The sequence below is a fragment of the Passer domesticus genome, chromosome 20, assembly GCF_036417665.1.
Source record: "Passer domesticus isolate bPasDom1 chromosome 20, bPasDom1.hap1, whole genome shotgun sequence".
Taxonomy (NCBI): domain Eukaryota; kingdom Metazoa; phylum Chordata; class Aves; order Passeriformes; family Passeridae; genus Passer; species Passer domesticus.
In genome coordinates, this window is record NC_087493.1 from 11,355,654 (window position 1) to 11,382,543 (window position 26,890).

General features: G+C 50.1%; 1 protein-coding gene across 4 annotated transcripts in view; it reads right to left on the minus strand.

Annotated features, from left to right (window-relative positions):
- Positions 1-977: 977 nt before the first annotated feature.
- Positions 978-26,890, minus strand: part of SHISA6 (shisa family member 6) — a 137,607-nt gene continuing 111,694 nt past the window's right edge. Inside the window, exons 5-8 of one of the 4 annotated variants that reach the window (XR_010349841.1) lie at positions 19,685-19,747; positions 10,889-11,041; positions 2,278-7,699; positions 978-2,245 (exon numbers count right to left, since the gene is read on the minus strand). Coding sequence is in view for 2 of the 4 variants with exons in the window: in XM_064395987.1 (XP_064252057.1) it covers positions 7,149-7,699; positions 10,889-11,041; positions 19,685-19,747 (767 nt within the window). In the remaining 2 variants the exon portion in view is untranslated. Of the gene's footprint in view, positions 7,700-10,888; positions 11,042-19,684; positions 19,748-26,890 lie in introns of all 4 variants that reach the window. The other 3 variants (XR_010349840.1, XM_064395987.1, XM_064395988.1) reach the window with 3 other exon arrangements.

Below are 26,890 nucleotides of genomic sequence, written 5' to 3' on the forward strand. Positions count from 1 at the left end.
TGTATTACAGACTGGGTTGGGTTGGAGGGGACATAAAAAATTATCCAGTGCCACCCCTGCCATGGCAGGAACACCTTCTGCCATCCCAGGTGCTCCCAGCCCTGTCCAGCCTGGCCTTGGGCACTGCCAGGGATCCAGGGGCAGCCCCAGCTGCTCTGGGCACCTGTGCCAGGGCTGCCCACCCTGACAGGGAACAATTCCTTCCCAATATCCCTCTACAACTTCTCTCTCCATCTGAAGCCATTCCCTGTGTCCTGTCCTCCATCCCTTGTCGAGAGTCTCTCTCCACATTTCCTGTTGGCTCCACTCAGGCAGCCCCACTCAGCTCATCCTGAAACCTTTTTTGTTTTTCCCAGGCTGGGCAATTCCAAAGTGCCAAAGACTGAAGACAGAGCTTGGGGCTTGGTGAGTGAGTGGTGGAGAGGTGACAGCCTCTGCCCTACAAGGGGCAGCAGTGGGAAGGATCTCTGGGGCAAAGCGAAATATGAAATTATACATTTCCTTCACAAAAGGCAAGGAAAAAAATCTCTGCGAGGGTTCCAGCTGGGCAGAGTGGTAAGGAAGCCCAGACTCAAAGCTGGTAGAAATGAAAATGCAGTTTGACCCCTCTGGGGTGGCAGTGGGGGCAGCTCAGCCAGACCCACCCTGACCTCCTTGACACTTTCACATCCTGGAAGGGCGGTGGGAAAATCCTGCGTGTGCTCCACTCCAAGGGCAAAAGCAAAGCCCTGTGGAAGCCTCACCACTGTGGGACATTCCACAGGCTCCAACTTTGCAATTCAAGGCTTTCTAGATGGAGAAAATGTCATGGTTTATGGATGCAAACTTAAGGAAGGGCAACTTTAAAATAAAATCTTCTCGGCTTGTGAGACAAAATTGTCTCACAGTGAATGGTAATGTCTCTCTGCTCCCCCTGCTTTTTCCTGGCAAGATGATGAAATGCAGTAAATAAATACATAAAAATAATGAGTCTTCCAGACCTTGCAGCATTCATTTTAATAGATGCTATTTAACTACACACAGAATCACAGGTATCTACCTTTCAAACGCTGGTTACAAAGATTGGGAAGGCTGCCAAGAAAATGGCTTTTATTTCCCCCCAATAGATATCAAAAAGAAACAATTTATATGTTGAAATTGCCTTTATTTTTTAATCCATAAATAGTTGTTACTGACAAAAGTGGAAAAATCCTTAAGACTCTAAATTTTACTAAACTGATAATATTTTTGTTTACAGTACATACAGAATGTGCTTTTACAGGTAAGTATAACAACAAGAATAATACAGAGAAAAACAGTCAAATACTGCTCATCTTGAAGCTTGTTTAATGGTTAACCAAGAGTCTGTGCAAAGTTACAGATACAAATGTACTTCCTCTTCAGTACTACTGTATAATAAACATGGAATCCATAAACTGGGCTAAAGCACAAAAATATCCACTTAACCCCTCTTAGGAAATATTGTCCCCCGAACTAAAAATATTACAGTAAGAAGTGTCTTTCTCAGAGCCAAGAAATTCTTGCTACAAAAATGTCTCAGGGGTTTGCGGGCGGGCGGGAGCGGCGGCGGAGCAGAGGGTCAGGGGGAGCAGCTCCTCCGAGAGACCTCTTGGGATGGAGAGAGACCTCCTGGGGTGGGGAAAGACCTCCAGGAATGGGGAGAGAACTCCAGGGGCAGAGAGAGATCTCCAGGGATGGGGAGAGACCTCAAGGGATGGGGAGAGACCTCCAGGGACGGAGAGAGACCTCCTGGGGTGGGGAGAGACCTCCAGGGACGGAGAGAGACCTCCAGGGATGGGGAGAGTCCTCCAGGGATGGGGAGAGTCCTCCAGGGGCAGAGAGAGATCTCCAGGGATGGGGAGAGACTTCCCGGGATAGAGAGAGACCTCAAGGGATGGGGAGAGACCTCTTGGGATGGGGAGAGACCTCAAGGGATGGGGAGAGACCTCCAGGGGCAGAGAGAGATCTCCAGGGATGGGGAGAAACCTCAAGGGATGGGGAGAGACCTCCAGGAGAGGAGAGAGACCTCCAGAGATAGGGAGACACCTCCCAGGATGGGGAGAGACCTCCAGGGACAGAGGGAGATCTCCAGGGAGGCAGACCTCCTGGCATGGAGGGACACCTCCCAGGATGGAGACCTCTTGGAATGGAGATCTCTTGGCATGGAGAGAGACGTCCTGGCATGGAGATTCCTGGGATGGAGAGAGACCTCCCAGGATGGAGAGAGACCTCCTGGCATGGAGACCTCCAAGGATGGGGATCTCCCGGCGTGGAGACCTCCCGCACATGGTGTGGCCACGGTGGAGACCTGGGGTGCTGGGAGCTGAGATCTCTTTCAGATTAACACCGGCATGCTCAGACAGCCCCGTCCAGCTCTGCCCTGGCCCTTGGGTGAAGCACGTTTGGCTTTTCCCAGCTGGGATTTGGGCTCGGGGAGGGCACCTCTCACCACGGAGAGCTGGGAATGATCCCTTCTCCCACCTGCCTGTGGACACACAGCACAGAAGTAGCTGCTCCCCAAGGAGCAGTCCCAACACGGGCTTATTGCTAACAACACTCGCTAGGAAAATATTGAAGCCCCTTTCTCACACATTTCCCTTCTTTCGCTCAGCTGAAACACACCTCAACACGAAATCTGTTTGTGCTGAAGGTATTTCAGCAGAGCCCCTCCTTCCAGATTAAGCAGTAAATCTGAAACTAAACTAAGACAAGCTATTTCTCCATGAGCGGAAGATGGCAAATTGATCACAAACAGAACACGCATCTCAAGCACAATTAAAGTTACTCTGTTCCATGGCAATTTTGTTTGTGGTGGTGGAACAAGATGAGGATGTCTTCCCAGCTATCAGGAACTACAAAAACCTGATGCCAAGCTCCTGCAGATTCCTGGTGGGAATGCTTCTGACAGAACGGAAATGTGCATGTGGGAAGCTCAGGTTCCTGGGAGCAGCTTTGCAGCCAGCCAGGCTCAGCAGACAGAAATTAAATCCAGGCCAGGGAAGGAGGGCTTAGTCCCGGACAACTGTCTCTGTTTCTTCCCACCCACCCCCATCCCCAAGTAACAGATCATCATTTATAAAAGGAACATTAAAACATTGAAAAATATTTCTTTTTTTTTTTTTCCTTAAAACACGATTCACTGGCATTAGAAGGCTTTTTATGACAAAGTTTCTGTTCCATGTGGTGCTGTGTGTGGTTCATTAAAAATAGTTTTCCACATTTCAAAGAATGATTCAACACAGTTTGGAAGCTTCAGTTGGTACAGGGTCAGTCAGAACGTGTTGATTGCATTTTACAGTATGTATGTATATATATATATGTATTTGTATCTATATACACATACACAGAGAATTGTATAAAACCCAGTGCAGCCATCCAGGACGTGTTGCTGCTCAGGGAATGAAAATTATTATCAGCTTGTAGGAAATACTATAAACTTTTCTACATCCCCCTTCCCCAGTCCCTGCACATGCACTCTGGGAACTGGACACTCCCCAGGTGTTTGTTTGCACCTGTGGGTGGAGAAAATACAGATCAATTCTTCAGAGTATATGAGATTAATCAAGGCAGGTTGTATTTTTCTGTACAGAGGAATGTGGCTGCTTCCCTCTTTTCTCCTGAGTGCAGGATGTTGTGGTGACTCAGACACGAGGAGAAGGAAGCAGGAAGGTCCAGGGCAGGGAGCAGCATCCCTTGGAGCTGCAGCCTGCCAGGACCCTGACCAGGAGGAGAGCAGTGGGAATCTGGGCAATCCCAGCCCAGCACTCCCCTCCTGGGCAGGGTGGACTGTGGCACATCACACGCCATGTGTCAGGACAATGACAAACAAGATAAACAAAAACACTTTGCTGCTCTACAGTTCTTGTTGTGAGAGGGTCTCAAAGCACTTCACAGACCTTGCGGTCTGATCCCTCCACAGAGCTGGAAATTCCCATTATCATCACATGAGGACCACGGGGAACTGAAGTGCTGGGGACCAGGCTGTGGGTCATGACACTCGGTCCCAGACCAAGTGTTCTTTCAGTGACAAAATCTCAGAAGGAGGAATGAGGGAGGAAAATGACCTAAGGACACCTGTGTGTGCTGAAGTGCCACTGCCCCATCCACCAACCCATTCCAGCACACAGAGTGAGCTGTGGGAATGCATGGAGGTATCCAGGGCACGGTTCCTTCCCGAGGAAATTTGCTGAAAATTTTCTGTGGTGGTGGCAGAGTCCCTGAAGAGATTTGGCCTAAAAAGACTCCTTGTGGGACACATCTGCTTGAAACAGTTGAGTGGGTGGAAAAAAGACAAGGAAATGAGGCTGAGATTTCTCTGGAGGAATCTTGCCCAGGTAAGACACGTCAGCAGAGGCCCTGTGATATTTGTTAGCCAGAAAAGGGGAAGACACAGAGGTCAAATGGCCCAGCTCAGCATCAGCACGGGCTGTTAGAATGAAAAATTTCCATATTTGCATCTGGTCCAGCAACTTCTTAGCTCACAAATAGAACATTTAGATGAGGACTAGAGCTTGAGACAGACAGCTATGGACATGGAAAGAGTGTTCACCTACCCACAGCCTCCCACCGTCACCTCTTCTCCAACTCTGCCACCACAGCTCCTGGAGGCTCTACAGTGGACTTTGCTCCCCACAGTGTTCAGATCTCCCTGGCTTTGCTTGAGCCAAGAGAGAGTGGAAGAGCCCCAGAACCTCAGCAGGGGCTGCCTCCCCATCATCCATGAGAGTTCCTCTTCTCTTCACACGAGTCCCACGCTCTGGCCTGTGGGAAGGTCGGCAGGGCAATGTTTTCACAGGGATTGTCTTCCGGGAGGAAAAATCCAGGGACTGAGCCGAGGAGCTTGGAGGTAGTCAGGGGAGAGTAGTGCCCATCAAGGGAGGGGGCAGGAGACGAGCTGTGAGCCTGTTCTCTCCCATCCCTCCCGTGCCATGGACTGCCACCCTGATCCACAGACAGTTCTGGTTGTTGCCCAGAGTGATTTTGCCCAAGGCTGCAGGATCTGACCCTGGAGACTGTTCTTTATTTATTGATTCCCTCCCAGCTCAGTTTCCGTCAAACAAAGCCCCAGTAACCTCTGACTGATGGAGTCCTTCTCAACACAGTCTCCATCAGGTGGGGCAGGATAAAGCTCTGGAAATAGAACCAGCTCCAGGACAGCCTGGGAAAGAGAAAGGCCACCTGGACACCCCACTGAGGCCCACCTGTAAGTCCCACTGGGGTAAGGACCTGCTCCTCCTGCCTGCCCTGCACCAGACAAACCTGGTGCTGCACCAAAGCCTCCACAGGAGACTCACGCCCCACGATCATTATTTGCTACAGGACTTGGCACAGTTGGGCTGGGAATGTCATTAAGGCCAGGAGGTGGGAGGTATTTGAGGGGAGGGAGGAGGGCAGAGCAGAGTTCAGGGATGCCTAATGAAGAGCCATGTAGGAAAAGTGTTGCTGTGGGGACAAAGAGAAGTGCAAGGGATGCGCTCACAGCCTGAAGTCAGTTTTCACCTCACCCTGAGGAGGGAGTGTGCCTGCCCTGACCACGGTGGGTGTGCATGTGCTGGGGCCTTGAGGGCACTCTGGGGTCAGTCTCCAGCACCCACAGCTCCAGCATCAGATCTGGCTGACCTTCAAACCCTCTGAGACCCTTTCCTGACCACAGAAGTGTGTTCCAGTGGGAGTTAGTTCTACAGAATTTGGTAGGAACAAAATAATAATTAAAAGGGGGAAATAAAAGAAAGAAAAGAAAAACCAAACCCAAATCTAACAAAAAAAACCAAAGCAAAGCCCAATCTGTCTGGAAAGCCAAAGGTAAAACCCTCGCAAATTCTGGACCCACGAGTCTATGTTTTAAAGATTTTACAAATATACAGAATCTAATTAGCGTTATATCAGATATACAACATGCCCATTAATTATAATTATGCTGGATATATAATTTATATGCATGAAATGTAACTGTCTTCATGGTTAGGATTAGGACTCAGTGGAATTGGAATTTGGAAGGTTTTCTTGGGAGGCCATTGCAGGGAGAGAAAACCACGGAAAGTTACCGACCTGCTTTTCGGTAAACACACACCCTCAGCCTTGTGCCTCTGCTAAGGGCTGGAAAAAGATTTGCTACATATGGAGTTCTAGGCTGTAAATGGGAGGAGAAAACGTTCAGAAACAGGGGAACTGGGCCATGGAAAATGCTATCAGGAAAAGAAACCTCTGGAGAGAAATCCAGGCTCGGTGACAGGCGTGGAGCCTGGCCTCGCGGGGGTCTCGGTGGGGTCGGGACCTCCCCCAGCACAGGTCAGCAGTGTGGAGCTGAACGGGTTCTGGTGCTTTAGGTTCAGCAGTGGCGAGAAGCTGGAGGAAGAGAAACCCTCTTCCTCCTTCCTATTTACATGTTGGAGACACCAAGATACTAGAATGAGTGGAGAAAAGGGTCTAACAAGCATTTCAGCATATTTGTGCTTATTGAACACATCAACCCCACTACTTCCTACACTGAGAGAGCAGGCGATTTGTAGGCACTAGTATGTTTTTATCTTATGAGTATATTTAGTATAAACTAAAACTTTATTTCTCAGCCAGGCTATTCCTGTCCCTAGATCTGCCAGTCCCGAAGGAAAGTCTGCCCTTGAATTTGCTCCAAGGGTGACAAAGAACAGATGTGTGGGTGCTGAGGGTGTCGAGCAGCCTGGGGGTGGCCCCAGCAGCCAGGACTTCCCTACTTGCTACAGAAAGGCCAAACACGAGGACCAAGAGTGAGGCCCCTTTCTGCCAGGGTGGGGGGGCTGCATTTCCTCCTCCCTGTCTCAGGCTGCTTCTCCTTGGAGCAACTGAAAAGTCCTGAATTCATGGGAACTATGGGATAATGCAGGTGAGCCCTTGGAAGGAGCCATCGATTACTATGGCTTTCTTTGACAGAAACTGATGCACATCAGGAAATTTCCTCTGTTATCCCTCACTAGTGTCTGACTGCTGCTTCAGTTCTTCCTGTGTCACTGATGAAGGGGTGGCTTTAAAAACAACGTGGGTGGGACTGCCAGAGAAGTCTTTGCAGACACTGAGTTAGTAGAGGTTATCTTGGCCTATAAGGCCACTGCAGAACGGGGTGCTGTGGCCACCCCAGTCCTTAAGGAGTATCTACAATGCACTGGGTCGTGTCAAACAGTCACCTCTGTTTTGCTGGCGGTGCGGTAGTGGTGGTGGTGCCCGGGGATGTAATGCAGCTGCTCCACCGTGTTGTGCCGGCGCGAGGCGAACGCTTGGCGCTTGGCCGAGGTCGGGTTCATACTCAAGGTATTGTACAAGTTATTTGAGGCACTGGGATGGGAGTGCATTTTTGACATCCTGTAGCGATCCAAGACCGGTGTTGACACAAAGACATCTGTGTGTGACAATGCCCTCGACATGGACTGCTCGGGGTAGCCCGACCGCTCCGGGGACAGCAGCGGGTCCTGGGAGTGCAGGCGCTCTGCTGACAGCAGCTGCTCGTCTGAGAGAATCCGCTCGTAGGACATGCTGAACTCCTCGGGCATGATCCTCTCGGGGGACAGCACTCTGTCCTGGGACATGGCCCTGATGGGACGGCGGGGCCTGTCCCGGTGGTTGCCCTGCTGGGACATTTTGATGACGTTGATGGGCAGCGTGCCCCGGGCTGCCAGGTCGGGCAGGTGTCTCCTCCTCATGTAGTACTCGTCAGCCTCTTTGTCAGCTGTGGGGAGGGAAAGGGAGAGGTTAGAAGTGTCAGAGTGCTGTCCCAGGCCCTGGAGCTGCCTCCTGGGGACACCCGAGGGACTGTCTGCCACAGGCATGGACAGCCCTGTGTGGGTGGTGTCACCAAGGGCTTGTGGCACACAGAGGAGTGTGAAATGCGTGGGGACACTGTAATTCCCTGGGTGGTGCATCCCACACTCCTCCATGTGCTCTGGAGGCCAGACCGTGGTACCACAGGATTTACATGAGAGGTGAACAATGGAGAAATTCCCAAATGTCACCTTCTCAAATTGTCACATTCTCCAAATGTCACCCTGGGAAAGAACAAGGCAGGTGACACAAGCAGGTGAGGTCCCCGTTTGAGGACATGCACATCTCACCTCTGGCCTTGGACATGGCTATTCCCTGCAGCACATGAATGACCTCATCACATTTTCATTACCGCATTGAAATATTTGTAAATGTGATCACAAACCAGGTTTGGTGGTCCCTGAGACACTGAATCACCTGCCTAAGGTTTCTTTCCCATTTTTATAACCAGCCTTGGTTGATAAAATAGAATCTATCCCATAGAAAAATTCTTGCTCAGTTTGCTGCTCCTGTGTCTTAAGCAATCTCTCTGCTGCTCCAAAATGCAGCCCACACCCCCCACACATTCACTCTCTTTTTTTTGGCATTGAGAGGAATGCTGTGGGCTCAGAGAGGATGTTGGCTACTGCAGCTGTATCGTGATAGATCACAGGAATCCTACAGCCATCAATCTGTAGGTTTTGTGCACCACACTGGCTGGGAGTTGAAGACAACTGGCTGCTTGTCCCATGAGCCAGAGCTCAGGGGTGGGTGCTGACAGCATCCCAGAGCTTTGCTCACAAAACACCAGTTCAGCCAAGCTCTGCACCACCCTGTGCTGGGCCACATCCCTCGCTTACATCCTCATCCCCTGTCCCACACCTTCCCTTCCCTGCTGCCAGCCCCTGTGCGCAGCCCAGATCCGTGAGGAGGTGGGGTTGGTTCCCTCACAGCCAGGAGCAGGAGCTGAGAACATCTGTGCCACCAGTGCTGCTGCCAGCCCCTTCCTGCCAGCCCACACAGCCCCAAGGCGTGAGGTCACCCACAGCTCCCCTGTGCTGCCTTCCTGCTCATGGGATTTGCTCTCCAGAGCACACACTGCAGGAATGAATCTTTATTTTTTGCCGTCCAACACTTCTCAGAAGGATTTCTCACTGCAAATGTCAGGCAGCAGCTCTCCTGGCCTCGAGCTCTCGTGTCTTTAAAATCACCTTCTAGGAAGCCTGAGGGTGGGGGGAACTCCATATGGCCCCAGGAGCTGCAGACATTTTTATTCTGTGTTTTGCCCTGGTTGGAAATGCCAGGCTGGGTGTGCAGAGGCTCAGCAGCGATGCTGGAGGCTGGCTGCAGAGTGGGAACGAAGCAATTAGCACTCTGGCACTTGGCCTCTGCTCTGGATGAGAGGAGTTCCACAGGATTTGCCCATGTGACTCTAAATAGATGTAATTAAAGCACAGAACATCCCAAATGGAGATGTGCTTGGATGCTCACACCTGGCTCTGGTAATTGCCAGCAGGAGCTAAACCAGCTTATGTGAGGTTTACAGCTCTGAGGCTGCTAGAGAGGTGGCACAATCAGCTGCTTGGAAGGGGCTTGAAGGTGTACTTGGACTAAAGATGCAGCATGTGCTACCCTTTAAAGTGTTTTGTCCATTATGAGCATAAAAAATCCCCTTTTCCTTCCCTGTCCCACCTGTGCCCCTGGTACAGGTCTGTACAGCCTTTTGCTGCCATGGCTCAACCTTTCAGGGAGCTGTTTAATTTCAAAGATGCTTCTAAGCCCCCTCAGGGCGTGCCTCCAGTGGTGCTGGGGAGGAGGAGGAACATTTCCAGGTGTGGAAAAGCTGCTCATCTCCACCTCAGAGGAGCCAGAGGAGGTGGAACAGCCGTGTGTCACACCCACCAAGCTGCTCGAGGCAGCAGCAGACAGACATTTTCCAGGCTGCTGGCTCTGAGAGGGGTGTCAGCCTGAGCCAGGGATGGGGAACAGAGCCTGGCAGGAATGTTGTTGGATTAGGTTCTTTTTTGACTTGGAGATGGGAGGACTGAGAGGAATTTTAAAAACTTTTGTTTTCTTTTTAGCCTCACGTGAAGGGTGAGGCAATACAGATGTTATAATTCACCCTATCACAATTAGAATGTGTTCCTCTGCAGCTCCAGCAGGTTTCCTCTCTGGGCTTGTCTCTCCTTATTTTAATTGGCTTTAACATTTCCAAGCTGCCCAGTCACTTGTGATGATTCTCCAGCCAGCACCAAGTGGTTTAATAAGCCTGAAAACAGGAGCTTCCTTCCTCGCTGACCTTTCTCACTTCGCTGGGAGAGCAATTCCCTGGAGCACGGGCAGGATGGAATTAATCTGGCTGCTCTTGCTCGTCCTCACACCCTCCCCTCGCTGCTCTTCTCCAGGGCACAGGGGGGGCCCAGCCCCTCAGAGACTCCCCCAAAACCCCCAAGGACCCCCCAAGGGGGTTCTGTTGTCTGTGCCCTGAAGGAAGGGCCAGGGAGATAAAAAACTGGTATTTCACCACCTGTCTCTGCAAACTGGAGGAAAATAAGTGACTTTTCCCTGCCTGGCAAGCCAGACAAGCACCTGAAATACAGATTTAAAAAATATCTAATGCTTTATATTTTGCTCAAATAGAAGTATTTGTTAATGATCTCTTCATTACTTTTTTTTTTTTTTCCTAACCATGACAGGGAGTCCATTGGGAAGAAACAAATTTAAATTAAAAAAATGAATGTCAAATAAGTAATTTTCAAACTCCAGCTTTTAGATATCACACTTTTTTTGTGTTCCCTTCAGCTCCTTCATACGGAATAAGAACATTATCTTGCTGGCACTTTGCAAGGGGAGGTTGGGGAGCTGGGAGCCTCTTTTCCTTTGGCTCTGGAGTGGAGCAGCTGCAGGAGAGTGATTCAGTGATTCTGGAGGTGCTGAGTGTGCTCAGTGCCCGTGGGAGCAGGGAGGGCTTGGCACTTCCAGAGCTGGAGCTCCTTGGCTGCTCAGGAGTAGAGTGGGGCAGTCACAACCACAGCCAGGAGTGCCAGCACAGGGAAGGGGTTAATCCTCCCTGGAGAGCAAACCAGAAACAGGGGGAAGGAAAGGAGCCGACACCTACTGAGTCTCTTCAGAGATGAATATTTACTCGGGTTGGTCTTGACAGCAGACTCGTAGGAGGGCGGGAGGTGGGAGAGGTTCTGGAAGGAGCGGGAGAAGGACAGGTCGTAGGGCTCGGTGGCTGAAGTGAGGATGTTGTTCATTCGTGGCTTGTCTGCAAAAGAAAGAGCAGAGAAAGACAGGTCTAGAGCGTGCCCCGAGGGGATGGAGAGAGGCTGGCTGTGCCCACGGGCTCCAGCAGGGAGCAAAGCTGGAACGAGCCAGGCTCAGCCTCGGGCTCCTGGGCATGACTCAAACTGGCACCAGCAGATCCAGGAGAAGTGGATCCTGTGGTGCTGCTTCCTGTCCACAGCGTTATGGGGCCAGCCAAGTGCTGCCTCACATCCCCTGGAGCTGTCCCAGAGGGACGGGGCTGCACTGGCACTCACCCCGGGCATGCAGGGCTGTGCCAGGCAGCATCACTCACCTTCACCCCCACAGTGCGCCCTCCTCATCCTCAGGGACACAAAACCAGTAATTAACTGGGCTGGTGATGATCCAGCTGCCCCCTCTGTGTGCCACATTCCTCATGGATGCTCTGAACCTGGAGGCTCGGGGGCTCTGGGGCTCTGCAAAGCTGCACACCTCCCTGGGCTGGAGCTGGGGCTGGGGGCACCTCTGGGGGCACTCAGAGGGCAAGGCAAGGTGCTGGGGAGGTTCCTGAGGCAGGAAATCTCTATCCTGAGGGGTGGAGGATGCCCCTCTACTGATATTCATTTTGTTGGCCACTGAGGGGTCCCCAGGCAGGGTCCCAGTGCCCTCTGTCACAATTCTAATGCTGAGGGCACTGGCAGTAAAGATCAGCACTGAGGCCAGATGCTAAAATTGAAATCCAAACTATCTGCAGGGGTTTGGAACCTTGTTCTTTCTCTGCAAGCTGGAAAATGGTCTTTGATCAGCCCAGCCAAGGCACGGGGACCTGTTGAACTGCACTTACAACCCCCAGGTGTTCAGATATTAAAATTGGCAGAGATGAAAGGATTTAACGAAGCAGGAACTTCAATTATTGGAAGCAGAGGCAGAACAGACCAGTGGGCTCTGTCAGACCCCACAGCAGTGATGGGATTCAGCAGCTGAGGCAAAGGACCAAGGAGGTGGCCACTGAAAATGAAATCAGAAGGGTAAATTCTCTGCAGGAGCAGCAGAATGCCCAAGCCCTGGGCTCACACTTTCCTCTTGTACATCCCTAAGTGTCCCATGAACAGCAGGGCATGATCAGTGTGCACTCACCTGCCCCAAGCCCTCTTGCCTCCTCTGCACCAGGGGCTGGTGGAGAGAAAAGCTCAGATTCTGCCCAGAGGTAACAGAGCAGGGGAATTTCACTTGGAAAGCTGCTGGCTTTGTGCAGTGTCCCCACACTTGCTAACTTCTCCCATTTCCAGGAAAAAAACTCAAGCCAAAATCCACCCAGGTAGAGTGCAGACATTTCACAGACATTTTTCTAGACCTGAGTCAGAAGTGAATCTGCTTCCTCCAAAAGAACATCTGTGAGAGTGAGGCCACCTCCTCCCCTGCTGCCTTTCTGCCGTGTGCCGCCCTGCTTGTTGGACAGCAGAACGTTCTCCTCCTCTCTGAATTTTTCATTTCTCCGTGTCCTCGGTGCCCCTGCAGCCTGGAAATGAACCCAGCAGTTCATCTGTGTGTCTGCTCGGGGATCCAGAGCTGCTTCCACAACTTTTCTCCCACTGGGGCTTCCCCTGGATGTTTTAAACCTCCTGTCACCCACCCTCAGCACTGCACGGTGTCAAAGACAGGCTGAGGCAGCCCTGCCTCAGTAATTACAGAATTACTCTCACAGTAATTCTGTAAGAAAGAAAGTGATTCCTTCTCGCAGAATACAGCACTGGTGAAAAATTCCTCCTTCCAATGCAATAACCACCTCGGTTCCTAAATGTCCTCTCCCCTTTCTCCTGCTCCTCTCCGCTCTCCTGGAGGGGGGTTCTGGTGTGGCACAAAGAGCACAGACCCGAGGGATGTGGAGTGGCACCTCTCAGAGAGCAGCACTTCCTTGCTGACGATTCCACCCATGTCTGACAGACTGCCTGCAGGACCATCAGGGGGCTGGAAATGATTGATTCCGTGTTACCCAGCAAGCAGAGGCTGGATCAGCACTGAAACCATGTCCCCACTCCTCCTCCTGCTTGTGTGGCAAGGACCCCGGGGTAGCATCTCTTTGCAGATTGCTCAGGCAGAACGTGGAGCTAATCTCCATTTTCATGGGGGTTTGGGCACGCTGCAGTGAGCCCAGGCACACGCACGGTGCCAGAGCAGAGCATTAATTGACTGCTTGCATGAGGGGTGTGAAATTAAGTGCCACACATTTATCTGATGGGCTGCTGCAGGATCACTTTATCTTCTCGCTGCTTTTCCCATCCGGGAACAGACTGGAATGATTCTGGCAAACGAGAAGTCACCTTGAAAGCCACTGCCCATCACTCAGCAAAACAAGGGATAAACTGAAATGACCAAAGCTAATTTCAGATGTCTTTTGCATAATGTAGCTTGAGGGGGAGATCAGAGAACTGAGGTGCTCTAGTAAGGAGAAATATCTTGTGCAATTTATATTCTGAGGCCAGTTCAGCACCAGTTTTTCACTCCTGCAATTTATTTGTCTCTGGTCTCTCTCCTCTTTGTTTGTGGTGCTTGTGGGCTCCTATGGAAGCTGCAGGTCAGAATCAATGATCAGGATGCAAATCAAAGGTCTCCCATTCCCTGCAAGGCAGCTGAGGCTGTCCCAGCTGGAGATGACACTGGAAAACGAGCTCTGTCCACGGCTACTGGCCTTACCTTTACACCCAGGTTTGGTCCCCATTCTCCTCGGCATCTCTGTGCCATTTGGTGCCCATTTTCTGGCACACCATCCCTCCTGGCACAGGAGCTGGCAGAGGAGCAGGCAGGAGGGGAAGCTCAGCCAGCCCAGAGGACATCCAGCACCCAGGAACCTCACCCAGCACCCAGGAACCTCACCCAGCACCCAGGAACCTCACCCAGCACCACAGAACTGCCACCCAGCACCACAGAAATGTCATCCAGCACCCAGGAACCTCACCCAGCACCCAGGAACCTCACCCAGCACCACAGAAACGTCACCCAGCACGATGGGAACCTCATCCAGCACCACAGAAATGCCACCCAGCATGATGAGAACCTCACCCAGCACCACAGGAACCTCATTCAGCATCACAGAAACATCACCCAGCACCACAAGGACCTCACCCTCTGGGCTGAGGCAGAGCTCATTTCTCTCTCAGTGCTTTGCAACCTCTCTGCAGGCTCAGAGCTCTGAGAAGCTTCAGGATTTCCAGAGCTGTGCAGATTAGACCTGAAGTCTTCTTGTCACATCTCGCTCTGCCCCTCTTGTTGCAAGACACTTTCAAAGTGTGTTTACATGAGGCACAAAACCTTTCATGTTCAAGGACGGGAGCAGATGATACCAAAATAAAAAAAATATGAATCGATGGCAAAGTTTTGAACAAAGCTCAAGTGGCAAAAGGGATGTGCTGCAGATTTGCATTTGAGTCTGCACATATGTTGTGCGAATTCTGCAAGACATTTCAACAGATGCCTTTTAAAACATTCACCCAGAGAAAGCAAACAATGTCACCTAGGAGAAGCTGCTACAACCCAGCCTTCTGCTGCTCAGCTCCAGCTCAGCAGAGCTCCAGCCCTGTGTCAGAGCTCTCCCTGCTCCCCCAGCCCTGCCTCCTGCTCAGCCCTTTGAAGGCTCAGACGCAAAGTCTGCGATTCTGACGCAAGTTCTTACAAAGGGCCCCATTCCTCAGGAAAATCTGGTGCCTGTGCTGACGTTCTGGAGCCTTCTGTGGCAGGGCTCAGAGCTCCCAGGCCATGCTGAAGTGACACGCTGTCAGAGCAGGCAATAAACTGATGTTTGCAGACTCAAGATTTATGACAGATATCTTCAGTGTTTGTGTTTTCACACTTGTGTTTCCTCGTGTTACAAACACTGTTATTAATAGTGCTTTGCATTTCTCATGACTAATCTCCAGGAGGTTTCTACATTTCCAGGTCAGATCCTCTGTGGTGTAAATCAGAGCTCTCCAGCGAGTAGCTGCCCTCATTTATGAGAGCTGGAGATGGAGGATTGCAAGCAGAGGCAGTGTTGAAGCCCTGTGTGTGCCAGGGTGGCTCTAGCACTGCGCCTTGCTGGGCTGAGAACTGAGCAGCAGCCTGGAGGTGCAGCACACACTGCAGGGTGGCACTGGGTGTGACAGTGACCCCCCTGAGGGCTGTCAGCCAGGGGGATCAGTGTGGAAAGGCCCCTGAGCACACAGAGTGCTTCACTGAATACTGCAGCCCCCAGCTGGGCTGAGAGGGGCAGCGCTGCCAATTAACATGGCAGGGAGAGCTGCAGAAATCAAAATTGCACAGAGCAGTCCAGGCAAAGGATCTGCCCATGCTGGAGTGTGCTGCCCTTGCAGGGGGTGCAGATAAAACCCCTGGCTCTGGCACCAGAGCTGCCAGCAGCCAGGGCTGGGCAGGGCTGGGGCTGGGAGCCCTCTCTGCTGGGTTTGAGACCACTGCAGACTGGTACCTCCCCCCAGCTCTGCCTGGGGCTCGTGGGCAGGGAGAGGGATTTTGGAATGGCATGGAATGGTTTGGTTTGGTCTGGTCTGGTTTGGTTTGGCTTGGCAAGGATCACAAAGACCCCTCAATCCCACCCCTGCCATGGCAGGGACACCCCTCACTGTCCCAGGCTGCCCCAAGCCCTGTCCAGCCTGGCCTTGGGCACTGCCAGGGATTCCAGAATTAAACCCAGGATTTGAGCTGAGACCTTGGGAAAGGCTCCCAAGCTCAGGTGCTGGAAGAGAGAATGTGGGTTTGGAGTTTAAAGCAGAGACACGTTAAGCTAAAGAGGGGAAAGTTTAGAGTTTTGGAGTTTAAGATATAGAAAAAATAAAAGAGGTAAACAAAGAGTTTAGAGTGCAGCATCGTGGTTTTGTGTGCCATAACATGATTGGCTAAGAAAGCTCACACTGTAGCATGGGTCTATAACACAAAATATTTACATATTAGCTCAAAAGCATAAATATCCTTTTTGGCAGTGTTTTATTGGTCAATAACTCCTTAAAAGTTCTTGTAACTAGAGGTCTTGTGACCTTCTGAGCCATGCTATGAAGAGGTGAGCAGGACTCATCTTTCCTATGCAGAAGATAAGAAAATAAACCTCATCCTCTAAAACAATTCAGAGGATCCAGCTCAAATGCCTTCCAAAATTGCCCCCAGGTGAATTATCACCCCTCCCACAGCCATTCCAGCCCTGCCCAAGGTCAGGACATCCAGTCTGTTCTCTGGGTTACATGCTGCACATCTGATTAGCTTCTGCTTTCCCCCCATATATTTCTGCTGGGGATAAAGCTAATTTAAACAGTCCTTAATTGTTATGATTTTGTAAACAGTGTCTTAAACACAATAGACACAAAACTCTCAACAAATTGCTGGAGGAGATGTGACAGAATGGGGAATCATTTTCATATCTTCTGGGATTGCCCCAAATTGAAGCTTCTGGTCTGATGTTAGAAAATTGATGCAAGGATTTTTTCAGCAATATATCCCCCAAAGCCCTATTAGTGTGTGGGAAGGAAGATGCCCTGGATTTTTGACATGAAGAAAAGAGAAAGAAGGGGGAAAAGAAGGAAAAGAGAGAAAAAAGGAGGGAATAAAGGGAAGGGGAGGGGAGGGGAGGGGAGGGGAGGGAAGGGAAGGGAAGGGAAGGGAAGGGAAGGGAAGGGAAGGGAAGGGAAGGGAAGGGAAGGGAAGGGAAGGGAAGGGAAGGGAAGGGAAGGGAAGGGAAGGGAAGGGAAGGGAAGGGAAGGGAAGGGAAGGGAAGGGAAGGGAAGGGAAGGGAAGGGAAGGGAAGGGAAGGGAAGGGAAGGGAAGGGAAGGGAAGGGAAGGGAAGGGAAGGGAAGGGAAGGGAAGGGAAGGGAAGGGAACCACACTCACACCTGAGTCCATATGGAGGAAACTGTTAAAAACCCACACAAGTACAGCTATAAAATGAAATTTGCCTCCATCAAAGCCATCCCAGGCATCATCCATGGAAAAACACTTGGCCAAATTAAAACCTTGAAGTAATTGGCTGCTCATGGTGCTTCACCAAGTATTTTTGAGATGATTGTCAAATGCAATTAACTGACATAAAAGTCGTGATATGAACTTCCTTCTAACCATATTATTTGGAAATGCGCTTGGTATTTATAAAGATGTAAAAAAGAAAATGTTTATTAGGTGCTCTTTAGGTTAGGATAATTATATATGCACTAAATATAATGAGATGAAACTTCAGTAGCAGTAAAAAATAAAGCAATAATCTGTACAGAAACTGAGCCCAGGCAGTCACTGTGTATTTCTGTTATAGCTGATGCTCAGCTCTCTTTTGTGCCCCCAGCTCGGTTTTTTCCTTCATATTTTAATGTTTTTATGGGGGAAATCATTTTATGTGCTTATTTTGTGTGAAGGCTGAATATCTAAGCAAGATAAATTAATGTATCAAAAGATTTAGCTGCATTTCATATGTAAAACTTGGTTGTGCTTAGAGCCTAATACTTGCTCCCTCCCACTCACATTTTACATACAAATCACTACATTTCCTAAAACTGCTGTAGAGTTCTTCATTTGCAGCTCAAATCTGCAGCTGAGGTAGAAGTAAAGTCTAGAGTTAAGAAAATCCACATGAAAAATCAGATTTCAGTGGAATTGGGGTCTCAATTCTGTCACTGAGAGCAGAATTTCAGCTGAGGTTTCTAAAGGGCTGTAGGAGCCTCTGGAATGGCACATTTGGTGTCCTGGGGGGGATTTGGGACAGGAATAGTCCAGCAGCAGAAAACACCCAAGGGATTTCTGGCAGATGTGGGATGCTCAGAGCCACTGTGGTTCATTCAGAGCCCTCAACCACAGCACAACTGAAATCCTGGGACTGCAGCCCCTGGGCTGGGAGAGGCTGGAACTGAGGAGTCCCAGGATGGGTTGGGTTGGGATGGACCCTAAAGCTGGCCCAGTGCCACCCCTGCCATGGGCAGGGACACTCCCAGGGGCTGCAAGCTGGCCTTGGACACTTCCTGTGACTGAGCTGCCTGTGGCCACCTCTGATCCCGCTGGGAATCGTCTTCCCCAGGATATCACAATTCCCAGCACTCGTTCCAGCCCTCTGTGCCATCCTGCAAGCTCTTCTGATGTCTCACTTGAAAAGCCCAAATGTATTTTCAGACTCGCCAAGCAATGGCTCAGCAGCAGCAGCAGCAGCACACAGGGATGGAAGGAACAAAAGCAGCCATGGCCATCTGGATAACTCAGAGGAAGATGTACCTCTGAATCACACCCTCATTTGTAGTCAGCTCATCCCAGTGCCTCACAGCAGCCAAACTGTTCAGGCACAGGAAGCACAAGGAATCCAAGACCGTGAGTGGATCTGCCTTCGGTTTTTTGTCTCTTAAGCACATAAAAAATAGCAAAGCATCTGTTAGGAGCAGAGGGAAGTGGAATTGTTTTGTCACATTCCCTGGAGTGCTTGGATGCAACGGGACCCTGATGCTGGAGCTGCATTGAAGCTCCTGGGCAGACACAGGTCAGGGGCAGCTCAGAGCCCAGCAGGGGCTGGAGTTTAAGAATGAGTACCAAGACCAAAGAGAAGACAACACATTTTCAACCCTATTTCTCCATTTTTTTTCTCTTTTTTTTCCCTCAGGAAGGTAAAAAAGCAAACAGAGTAAGTAGTCAGGAACACTGGAAGCTGTCAGTTCAGGCTCAATAAATACTGCTGTGGCACTGATGAGTTTAAAGCTGACACTCTTCCTCCTGGAGTGTTTGGAAGACAGAAAATGAAGTCCTAATAACACAGGCTTACCATGGAAGCAATTTGCAGGCTGAAGAGATGCCTGCCTCCTCTGGGAAGGAGAAACCCCCAGGGTTTTAGGGGATCTTTCCAAGGGCAGTTGTTCTCCCACCCTCCTTAGCAGCAGGGAGATTTCTATATGTGAACACAACTTGCAATAAATCACCTCCAGAACAGTCAGGATGAGGTTTCAGAACTCAAAACAATCACCAGGACAAAAAGAGTCGCAAATACAGAGATTCAGAGCTGCCAGAAGTGATAGAGATGAGATTTACTGGGAGCTTACAGCAGGGGGAATGGATCCCATTCCAGAGGCACAGGGAGGGACACGGACAGGACTGAGACAAGGAGCAGCAGAAGAGAGGGGAAGCAGAGGGGGCCTGAGGGATCAGTCAGAGGCTGGTCTGATGGCTCAGACCCTGGGGAACAGGGGTTTGGGTGGCAGGGACTGGCCTGGGGCTGGATGGAGCCAGGAGCTGCCAGGGTTGGGCTGGATCCAAGGGAGGGGGGCACAGCCCAGGCTCCACTGCTGCCCAGGGAAACCCAGAGGAGGGGACAGAAAGGATGGGGGACAGGGCTGGGCAGAGAAAGGCAGCTTCTGGCCATGGAGGAGGCAAAGAAACACCCCCAGGCTGGGACGAGGGGGAGGAAACCAGGTGGGAAACAAAGGAGTATCTTGGAATTAGACACAAGGCTGATCAGCACAGTTAGAGAAGACTGGGCCATATTTCCCTGTGCACACTACTGAAAATATGGTCCTGTGTTTAATGTCAGTGGGAACAATCAGCCATGCAGCACTGCCAGAGGAATATTTCCATTAACATTAAACACATTTGGTACCAGTAAATGTTACTGGCTGGCAGAGGAAAGTTACAACGTGTGTAATTTTGCTCTTTGCTGTCTCTTACCATGTGTAGGTGTCTGGTTGTCACCGTTTAGTATCAGGTGATTATAATTTTGTTCTTGGTCATCTGAAATTCACAGAAAAAAAAATCCCTTTAAGAACCAGCTTAGCATTGCCACTGATCTGCAGATGATAATTACAGCTCACAGTATCACAGGAAATCTCAGCATGATTAAAGAAAGGAGAAGGAAATGCTTAAGAAAGCAGAAGATTCTGTTATGCAGTTCACTTAAAATTCCAGATGCAAGGAGAACACGATAATGGGAATCTGCTCCCCTTCTGCTGAGCCTGCAAATGAGGGCTCTGTGCAAAGGTGAGAATCATGTTCAGACAGGAGCACACCCGGCTGTACCCGCAGGGTGGGCTGCTCCTGGAGGGCCCCTTCCAGCCCCATCAGGGCTTTGGAGGGATCAGGATGTGAGCCCCAAGCCCAGACTGTCCCCCTGTGAGAGCAGAGAGGAGTCACAGGTGTGGCCTCGAGGAGTTAAACAGCAGTACCTGAGCCCTGATCCCTCCCCAGGAGATGGGAATCCTGTGAGACAGGGTGGGAGATGATCCATGGCAGAGCCACTGCCGGAGCTGGGGCTGGGAGCTGCCCCTGGGGGGGAGAACAGCTCTGTCTCCTACTGGAATAAAAACTTCAGAAAAGGGACTCCTGATGAACCTCCCCGGCCTTCAGCTGTCAGTCAGGGCTGAGCTCCTTGTCCTGACCTTTCCAGCGTGGATGGAGCTGCAGCAGAGCGGGGTGAGAGGAGATCTCTGGGGATCCTTCATGTGCTGCTCTGCTATTCCCAAACCTTCCATGGATATCTCCTTTCCCCCTGAATATCTGTGTCACTGAGTCTTCCTTTCTGCTTCTCAGACCAATTCCTTCTTTCCTGTCTTCCAGGGACATGGAGAGAACCCCTCTTTTTCCTGCCCAGCCCTTTATGACCACGGTTACTGCGTTATCCTTCCTGCTGACACCATTCCTTTGTGTTTCCCTGTTTCCCTGCTTTGCTTTGGGTCCCTGTCACTGCAGCCCCCTGTGCTCCCACTGACCCAGACCCTCCCCAGCCCTGGGACGTGTTTCTGAGAGAGCCCTAGGGCAGAGCGGAATGCCTGGATTGTCCCCAGTCAGCTCCTCCTGTTCACACAAACCTGGGATATTTTTCTTTTCCTGATTCATGTAAAGTCTGTGATCCTTTGTGGTTCCTTATTGCTTTTCCAAGGAACTCTCCAATTGTTCTCCAACACAGAAAAGGCTTTTTAGCATTCCTGCTTCAGCCCAAGGCATCTCATTTTTCTCCATTTAATCAATTTATTTGCAGGCTATTTATCCAATTTGTCAAGAACATTTTAAATTCTAATCCTGTTCTCTAATAGACTTACAGTCATCCAAGGTTCATATCACCTGCAAATTTAATAAGCAAATTCCTTTTCCACCAGGAACAAAGAAACCAAATCCAGAACCACACCAGGCCATCCTTCCCCTGATATTTGGTCCCTTCATGGTCACTCAGCCCTCATGGCCTCCACCCCAGGCAGGCTCATTAACAACCTGCTTCTCTAATTAATCTCACATTGCTTTGCTAGAAACTGATGGAAGCCTTGCTGAGGTCATGATCCTTGATATGAGTTATTCCTCCCTGGCCATAAAACACAGAGGAAAAAAAAACAAACAAGGTGGATCCTTTGAAGGGTTTTTTAAATAAATCCCTGCTTTATTCTTTAACTCTGTCCAGCCTCTGTCCAGCCCGTGCCCTGCCCGCTGTCCCCATCCCCGGGATGCTGCTGCTGCCTCCTGTGCCACAAGGGCGCATCGCTCCCTCATCTTCCTCCTGCTCCCGGCACGAATTCCAGAGCTCCTTTCACCCCGTTTATTGCCTCATTTATACCTTCTTCCCTCTATTTCTGAGCTCCAAGCAGGCAGTGAGCAACGAGCCCGGGGTGTTTCTCCGTGACCTGTCCGTGCCATTTGCAGCTGATGAGTTCATCGAGCAGACACCTCTGCCCTGCAAGCCCCGGGAAGATTAACTTCCCCAGGAGGGCTCCATCCCTGCAGGAGCTTTCAGAGGAGCCTGTGGCTCCTGCGCCCATCCCTTGCTGCCAGCCATGGGCTGTCAGGCCAAGGAGGGCAAGGACTTCCAGCCTGGCTCCAGCAAAGCTCATTTACAGACATCAAAAAGCACCCAAAGCCCAAATTCTGGGTGTGCTGTTCCCTGCTGGTGCTGCCCACAGGCTGCAGGAGCTGCCAGCTGAGGGGGGACACGGAGATGGGGACACTCGAGGTGTGAAATGCTGGTTTTAGAACAGGAGCAGACACAGCCTGAACACACCAATTGTGCCAGAAGGGAACCAGCAGAGCTTTCTCTCTCCTCTCATGGGTCACTTATTCCCACAGCCTCACTCCTGGGGGAAACTGGCTCTTCACTGAGGACAGGTGCACCTGAATAAGAACCATCATCTTCTGATTCTGAGCAACTTTTTATTTCACCTCAAATCCTCTTTCCTTTCCTTTCCTTTCCTTTCCTTTCCTTTCCTTTCCTTTCCTTTCCTTTCCTTTCCTTTCCTTTCCTTTCCTTTCCTTTCCTTTCCTTTCCTTTCCTTTCCTTTCCTTTCCTTTCCTTTCCTTTCCTTTCCTTTCCTTTCCTTTCCTTTCCTTTCCTTTCCTTTCCTTTCCTTTCCTTCAGGTGTTTTGAGGCTATTGCTTCAGCAACGTCATGCAGCCCCGTCAGAACCTGAATTATTGGCATTTTCATGTGGCTGAGCTAATCAAGCATCTGAATGCAGCACTGGGATTCATTTACCACTTCTGTAGCCCTTTGTAAACACTTTCTAAGCAATAAAATACTTTAAAATGATGGCTGAGCCTTCCTACACCTCCTCAGGTTTAACAAGATAATGCTGTTAATTGTGAAGTGCCAGTTAGGCGGGAGCTTATCTACGGCTGAGACAAGGATCTGAGTTCAAAGCTATTTACCAGGAAACTCCATTAGGGGAAGAAAGGAGCCACAGGGCTCTGAATTGCCAGGGCACAAAAGGAAATTTCTGAGCACAGCTGGAGGAGCGATCAGATAAAATAACCAGCAGAAAGTGTGAGATGTTGCACTGGGAAAAGGAAAGCAGTGCTCCACTCCTCTGCAACGTGCACAGGAGACACGTTCCTTTCCATTGGCAATTTATTATTTTATTTCTTTGATTAAACTGTCTCTATCCACAAGTGTTCTCACTTTTAGCCTTCCCTGCATCCCAGGGGCTGAGTTCCCAGCCGGGGTTAAACCGCAATCACCACCTGAATTATCAGCAGCGAGGTGCAAAACTCCGGGTAGCTGTTAAAGAACTCTCTAAATAGCCCCCAAAGAGTTCCCATGCACTTTCTGCCTAGGAAATCTCCTTTTTTCACTGATTTAACCTTTCCTTTGGTACTTGGTTTTCAACTTCTCCAGAGCCTTTTTTTTTTTTTTTCTCAGTCTCAGGGATTTCATATGGGAGTATTACTAATAAAGCTTGATTTATTGTGTTCTATAATGGAAAAAAAAAAAAAAAATCAAGTGTCAGAATATGAAAAGAAAATGCTGTATTTTCCAGCCTGTCTTTCCTAATGAAATTCCTTCTGAAATCTGCAAAGCAAGGATATTTTTAATATATGCCAGCTGTATTACAGATACACCTGTAACTGTAATACAGATGTATGATCATTCTGACAGTCATGCTGTACTTTGCATTCGTTTTAGAGAATTTATTAAAGTACTCGGAGCTGCTCTGAAATCTGTAGTTAACAGCATAAGAGAATGGCCTGAAAAGGAAGAAAACAAGGGGAAAAAAGAAAAAAAAAAAAAAAAAAGAAAAAGAAAAAAGGGGGTAAAGGGGGGGAAAAGTAAAAAAAAAAAAAGTTTTAGAAAAGGTCTGAAAAGGAACCATCAGCCTATGAAGGGATCCAGGGCAGGGGTGGAATCCTCATTCCTGAAGGGATTTTAATGATGGGCATTTGGGGATGGGGATGTGGCATTTGTGCCCATTTGGGCACATGGGATGTGGCATTTGGGGCCACGAATTTGTGACTGGACACTTCAAAGCCTTTTCCCAGCCAAATGCTTCCATGAAAAACAATTATTTTCCTTCTGCCCCTCTGATCTTGTCACCAAAAGTGCTGAGATTTCAGAGCAGGATGGAACCTGCTGCTGTGCTGATGACAAGAAACCTCCTTGATGCCCGCACTAATGAAGAGAAAATCCCTCTCCAGGGCTGATCTTCCCCAGCACTCGAGGCCTGAGGGACCCAGGGGAGTGCAGAGCCCCAAGGCAGGGAGGAAAGCCCAAAAACTGCTGAGGAAAATGGAAATAGTGCCAGCACCAAGCTCCTCGTTCATCACCCACCAGCACTTTCTGGTCACTATTTGTATTCCAGAGGGGAAGCCTCGAGCAAATGTCCTTCAGCTGCTCCATGGTCAGCAGAGCTGGGAAGGGGAGCAGCTTTTTCCAGCCCTTTTCCAGGGATTTTGGGCAGTGAGAATGGCAAAGAGCAGCCCAGGAATGGGGGAACAGAGCCCCAAACCCCTCCTGAGCCAGGTCTGCCCAGGCAGGGCTCAGAGTGGTGAGCACAGGAATATTTAACCCCACAGATCATTAAACCCTGCCTTTTGTGTGCAGGAGCCAACAGATAATTCCTTTACCCTCCTGTGCTGTGAATATCCTGCTTGCAGAGTGTTCTGCACCTGCCCAAGCACGCTGCCCCCCAAAAATGTTCTGTGGCAGAGGAGACAAACCCGAGAGCTGAGCTGCTGGCAGAGTCAGCACGTCAGTCATTCCAGGGGCTGGAAATGCCAAATGAAAGGTTGTCCCCAAAGCCTCCGTTTATACTCCTTATGTCAGGTTTTTGTTCTACCATTCCAGCCTATTTTTCAGCAGTAATCCTGTGATTCATTCATTGAACAGGATGCTCAGGGAATAAGGCAGCTATTCAGGAGTTATTTTAATCCTCATTAAGTGGTGAATGGCCCTGTTCTCCAGTATCCCACGCCATCCAAACCCTGCGCTGATTACAGAGCTGTGATTTTCCACGTCGGCTTTTCCTCCCCACCCATCCCAGGCTGTACCTGAGCCCAGAACAGGTGTGCTCACACCTGCCAGCCTTCATTCCTTTGGAGGAACAGCCCTGGAAAACACAGGGCAGGTTTTTTTGTATCGCATGGGGGATTTTTAATAGGATTTTGCAAGCACAAATCAGCTGCTAATTAATCATGGCCCTTTTGTGGGGGAGGAAAGGCAGCTGGAACAGCTCCTGGTGTACCTGGGGGGAAGATGATGAAGGCAGCTGGAATCACACAATGCCAGGAGGGGGACTGGAAGTGCTCCCCCAGCCCAGCTCAACCCCAGGTTTGTCCCTCTCCGTCCCAGCCAAGGTAGTGAGGGCACAGCCAGGGGGTGAAGGAACAGGGATTTCACCTGCAAAATATCCACCTGAAGGCTGTGTGAGTGAACATGGCACTGCAGCCTTCAGCTCAGTCCTCTGCTGCCTTTTGACCCCTTGCTTTTCCAGCTTGGGGAGTGTTCATTCCTTATTTTAAGGCTACTGAGATGAAGGCTTAAATGAAATCTAAGAAATCAAGCAGGAGGTGAATCATAGAAACCCAGAATGTCCTGAGCTGGGAGGGACCCACGGGGATCATCAAATCCAGCTCCTGTCCCTGCACAGACCCCCAACAATCCCACCTTGGGCATTCCCAAAGGCTTCTGGAGCTCTGGCGTTCCCTGAGGAGCCTGGGCAGTGTCCAGCACCCTCTGGGGGAAGAACCTTTCCCTAAATCCACCCTAACCCTGCCCTGACACAGCTCCACAATGTGCAGCTGCAGGTGGAAAGCACTTGGCTGCAGTGAGCACTGAAGTTCTGGAGGTTATGGCTGAGAAAAATAAAGAAAAAAAATAAAAAACCAGCAAAGCTCACCGAGCTGTGATGTGGAAAAGAATCCTTCTCCCTGAAATATCTGAGTGAAAACAGGAGCGTGAGCAGGATGTTCTCGTACACCAGGGCTCGGGTTCACTCACAAAAATCTGTCTCCTGCGTGGAGAGGCTGCACAAATCACACACTCATTCACAGGATTCTCCTCCTCCCACACAGCCCTGGGATCCACGCTGGCACATGGGAAGCAGGCCCACGCACAGGCTCCCTACACACCAACATTTGCCTCCCTCCTGCACGTCCCTGCAGCTCCTCCCCAGTGCCAAAGCAAACTGCAGGGAGAGCTTGGCACCAGGGAAATGCAGCTCCTGCTTTCAGGCAGCTACAGCTAAAAAGGGCACTTGCAGAAAAACAAAGGCACGAGAAAATATTTTTCCCCGTCTTGGCTTTAAAGTGATGTTTTTAAAAGCAGCAGCAGCGTGGTGAAGATAAAGGTCATGGAGAGCTCCAAATCTCTCTCTCTCTCTCCAAGGAAGCTGATGCCTTCTGGAGCACATTTGGACAGGCTGTTGGCTTGAAAAAGGAATGTTTTTTCCTCCTCATGGGCAGTGAGGGTGAGGTCTGTCCAAAGGGCAGCTTTTCCTGCTCTGGAAAAGTGAAATTTCCTCCATGGGGATCCCCAAGCAATGGCTCTGCTCCCCAGAGCAGCCATGGTGCCCTCAGCCAGGTGGGAACGTCTGAACTCACCTGCAGCAGGAGTTCAGCATCCCTCTGTAGCTTTCCCTGCTTTATTTGCTCTGATTTTCATTGCTTTCACCCAACCCCTTGCTGCTTTTTCTCACACATTCCAGAATAAATCAGGAGAAGGAACTAGAAGGAATCCAGATGAAGAGAAAGAACCAGAACTTTCTGTCAGGGAGAGAAAGTTCTGCAGAGCCCAGAGCACAAACCTGGAGTGCCTGGGATCCCCTGCATGCCTGAGAACTTCCCACTGCCTTGCAAACACAAACTGGATAAATCTGGCCTGGATTCCTCCAAAAGCCACCAGCTGAGCAGAATGCATGACTAACAGCAGCCAGCAGTGCACAACAGCAGCTGGGGGAGCAGCAACCTTTGGAAACACGTCCAGAATGGGAAAAAGGGGGAAACATATGGTCAGGAGAGAACAAAACGTGTCCTTTAAAGGGCAGTGCTGGAGATGGAGCTGATTTGAGAAGGTATAAATAGGCTGGGTGTCTAAAGCAGGATTAGTTAAATGCAATCTTTGGTGGAACACAGCCAGCTCTTGCACATTCGAGTGCTGAGATAATTATGCAAATACCTTTGGAA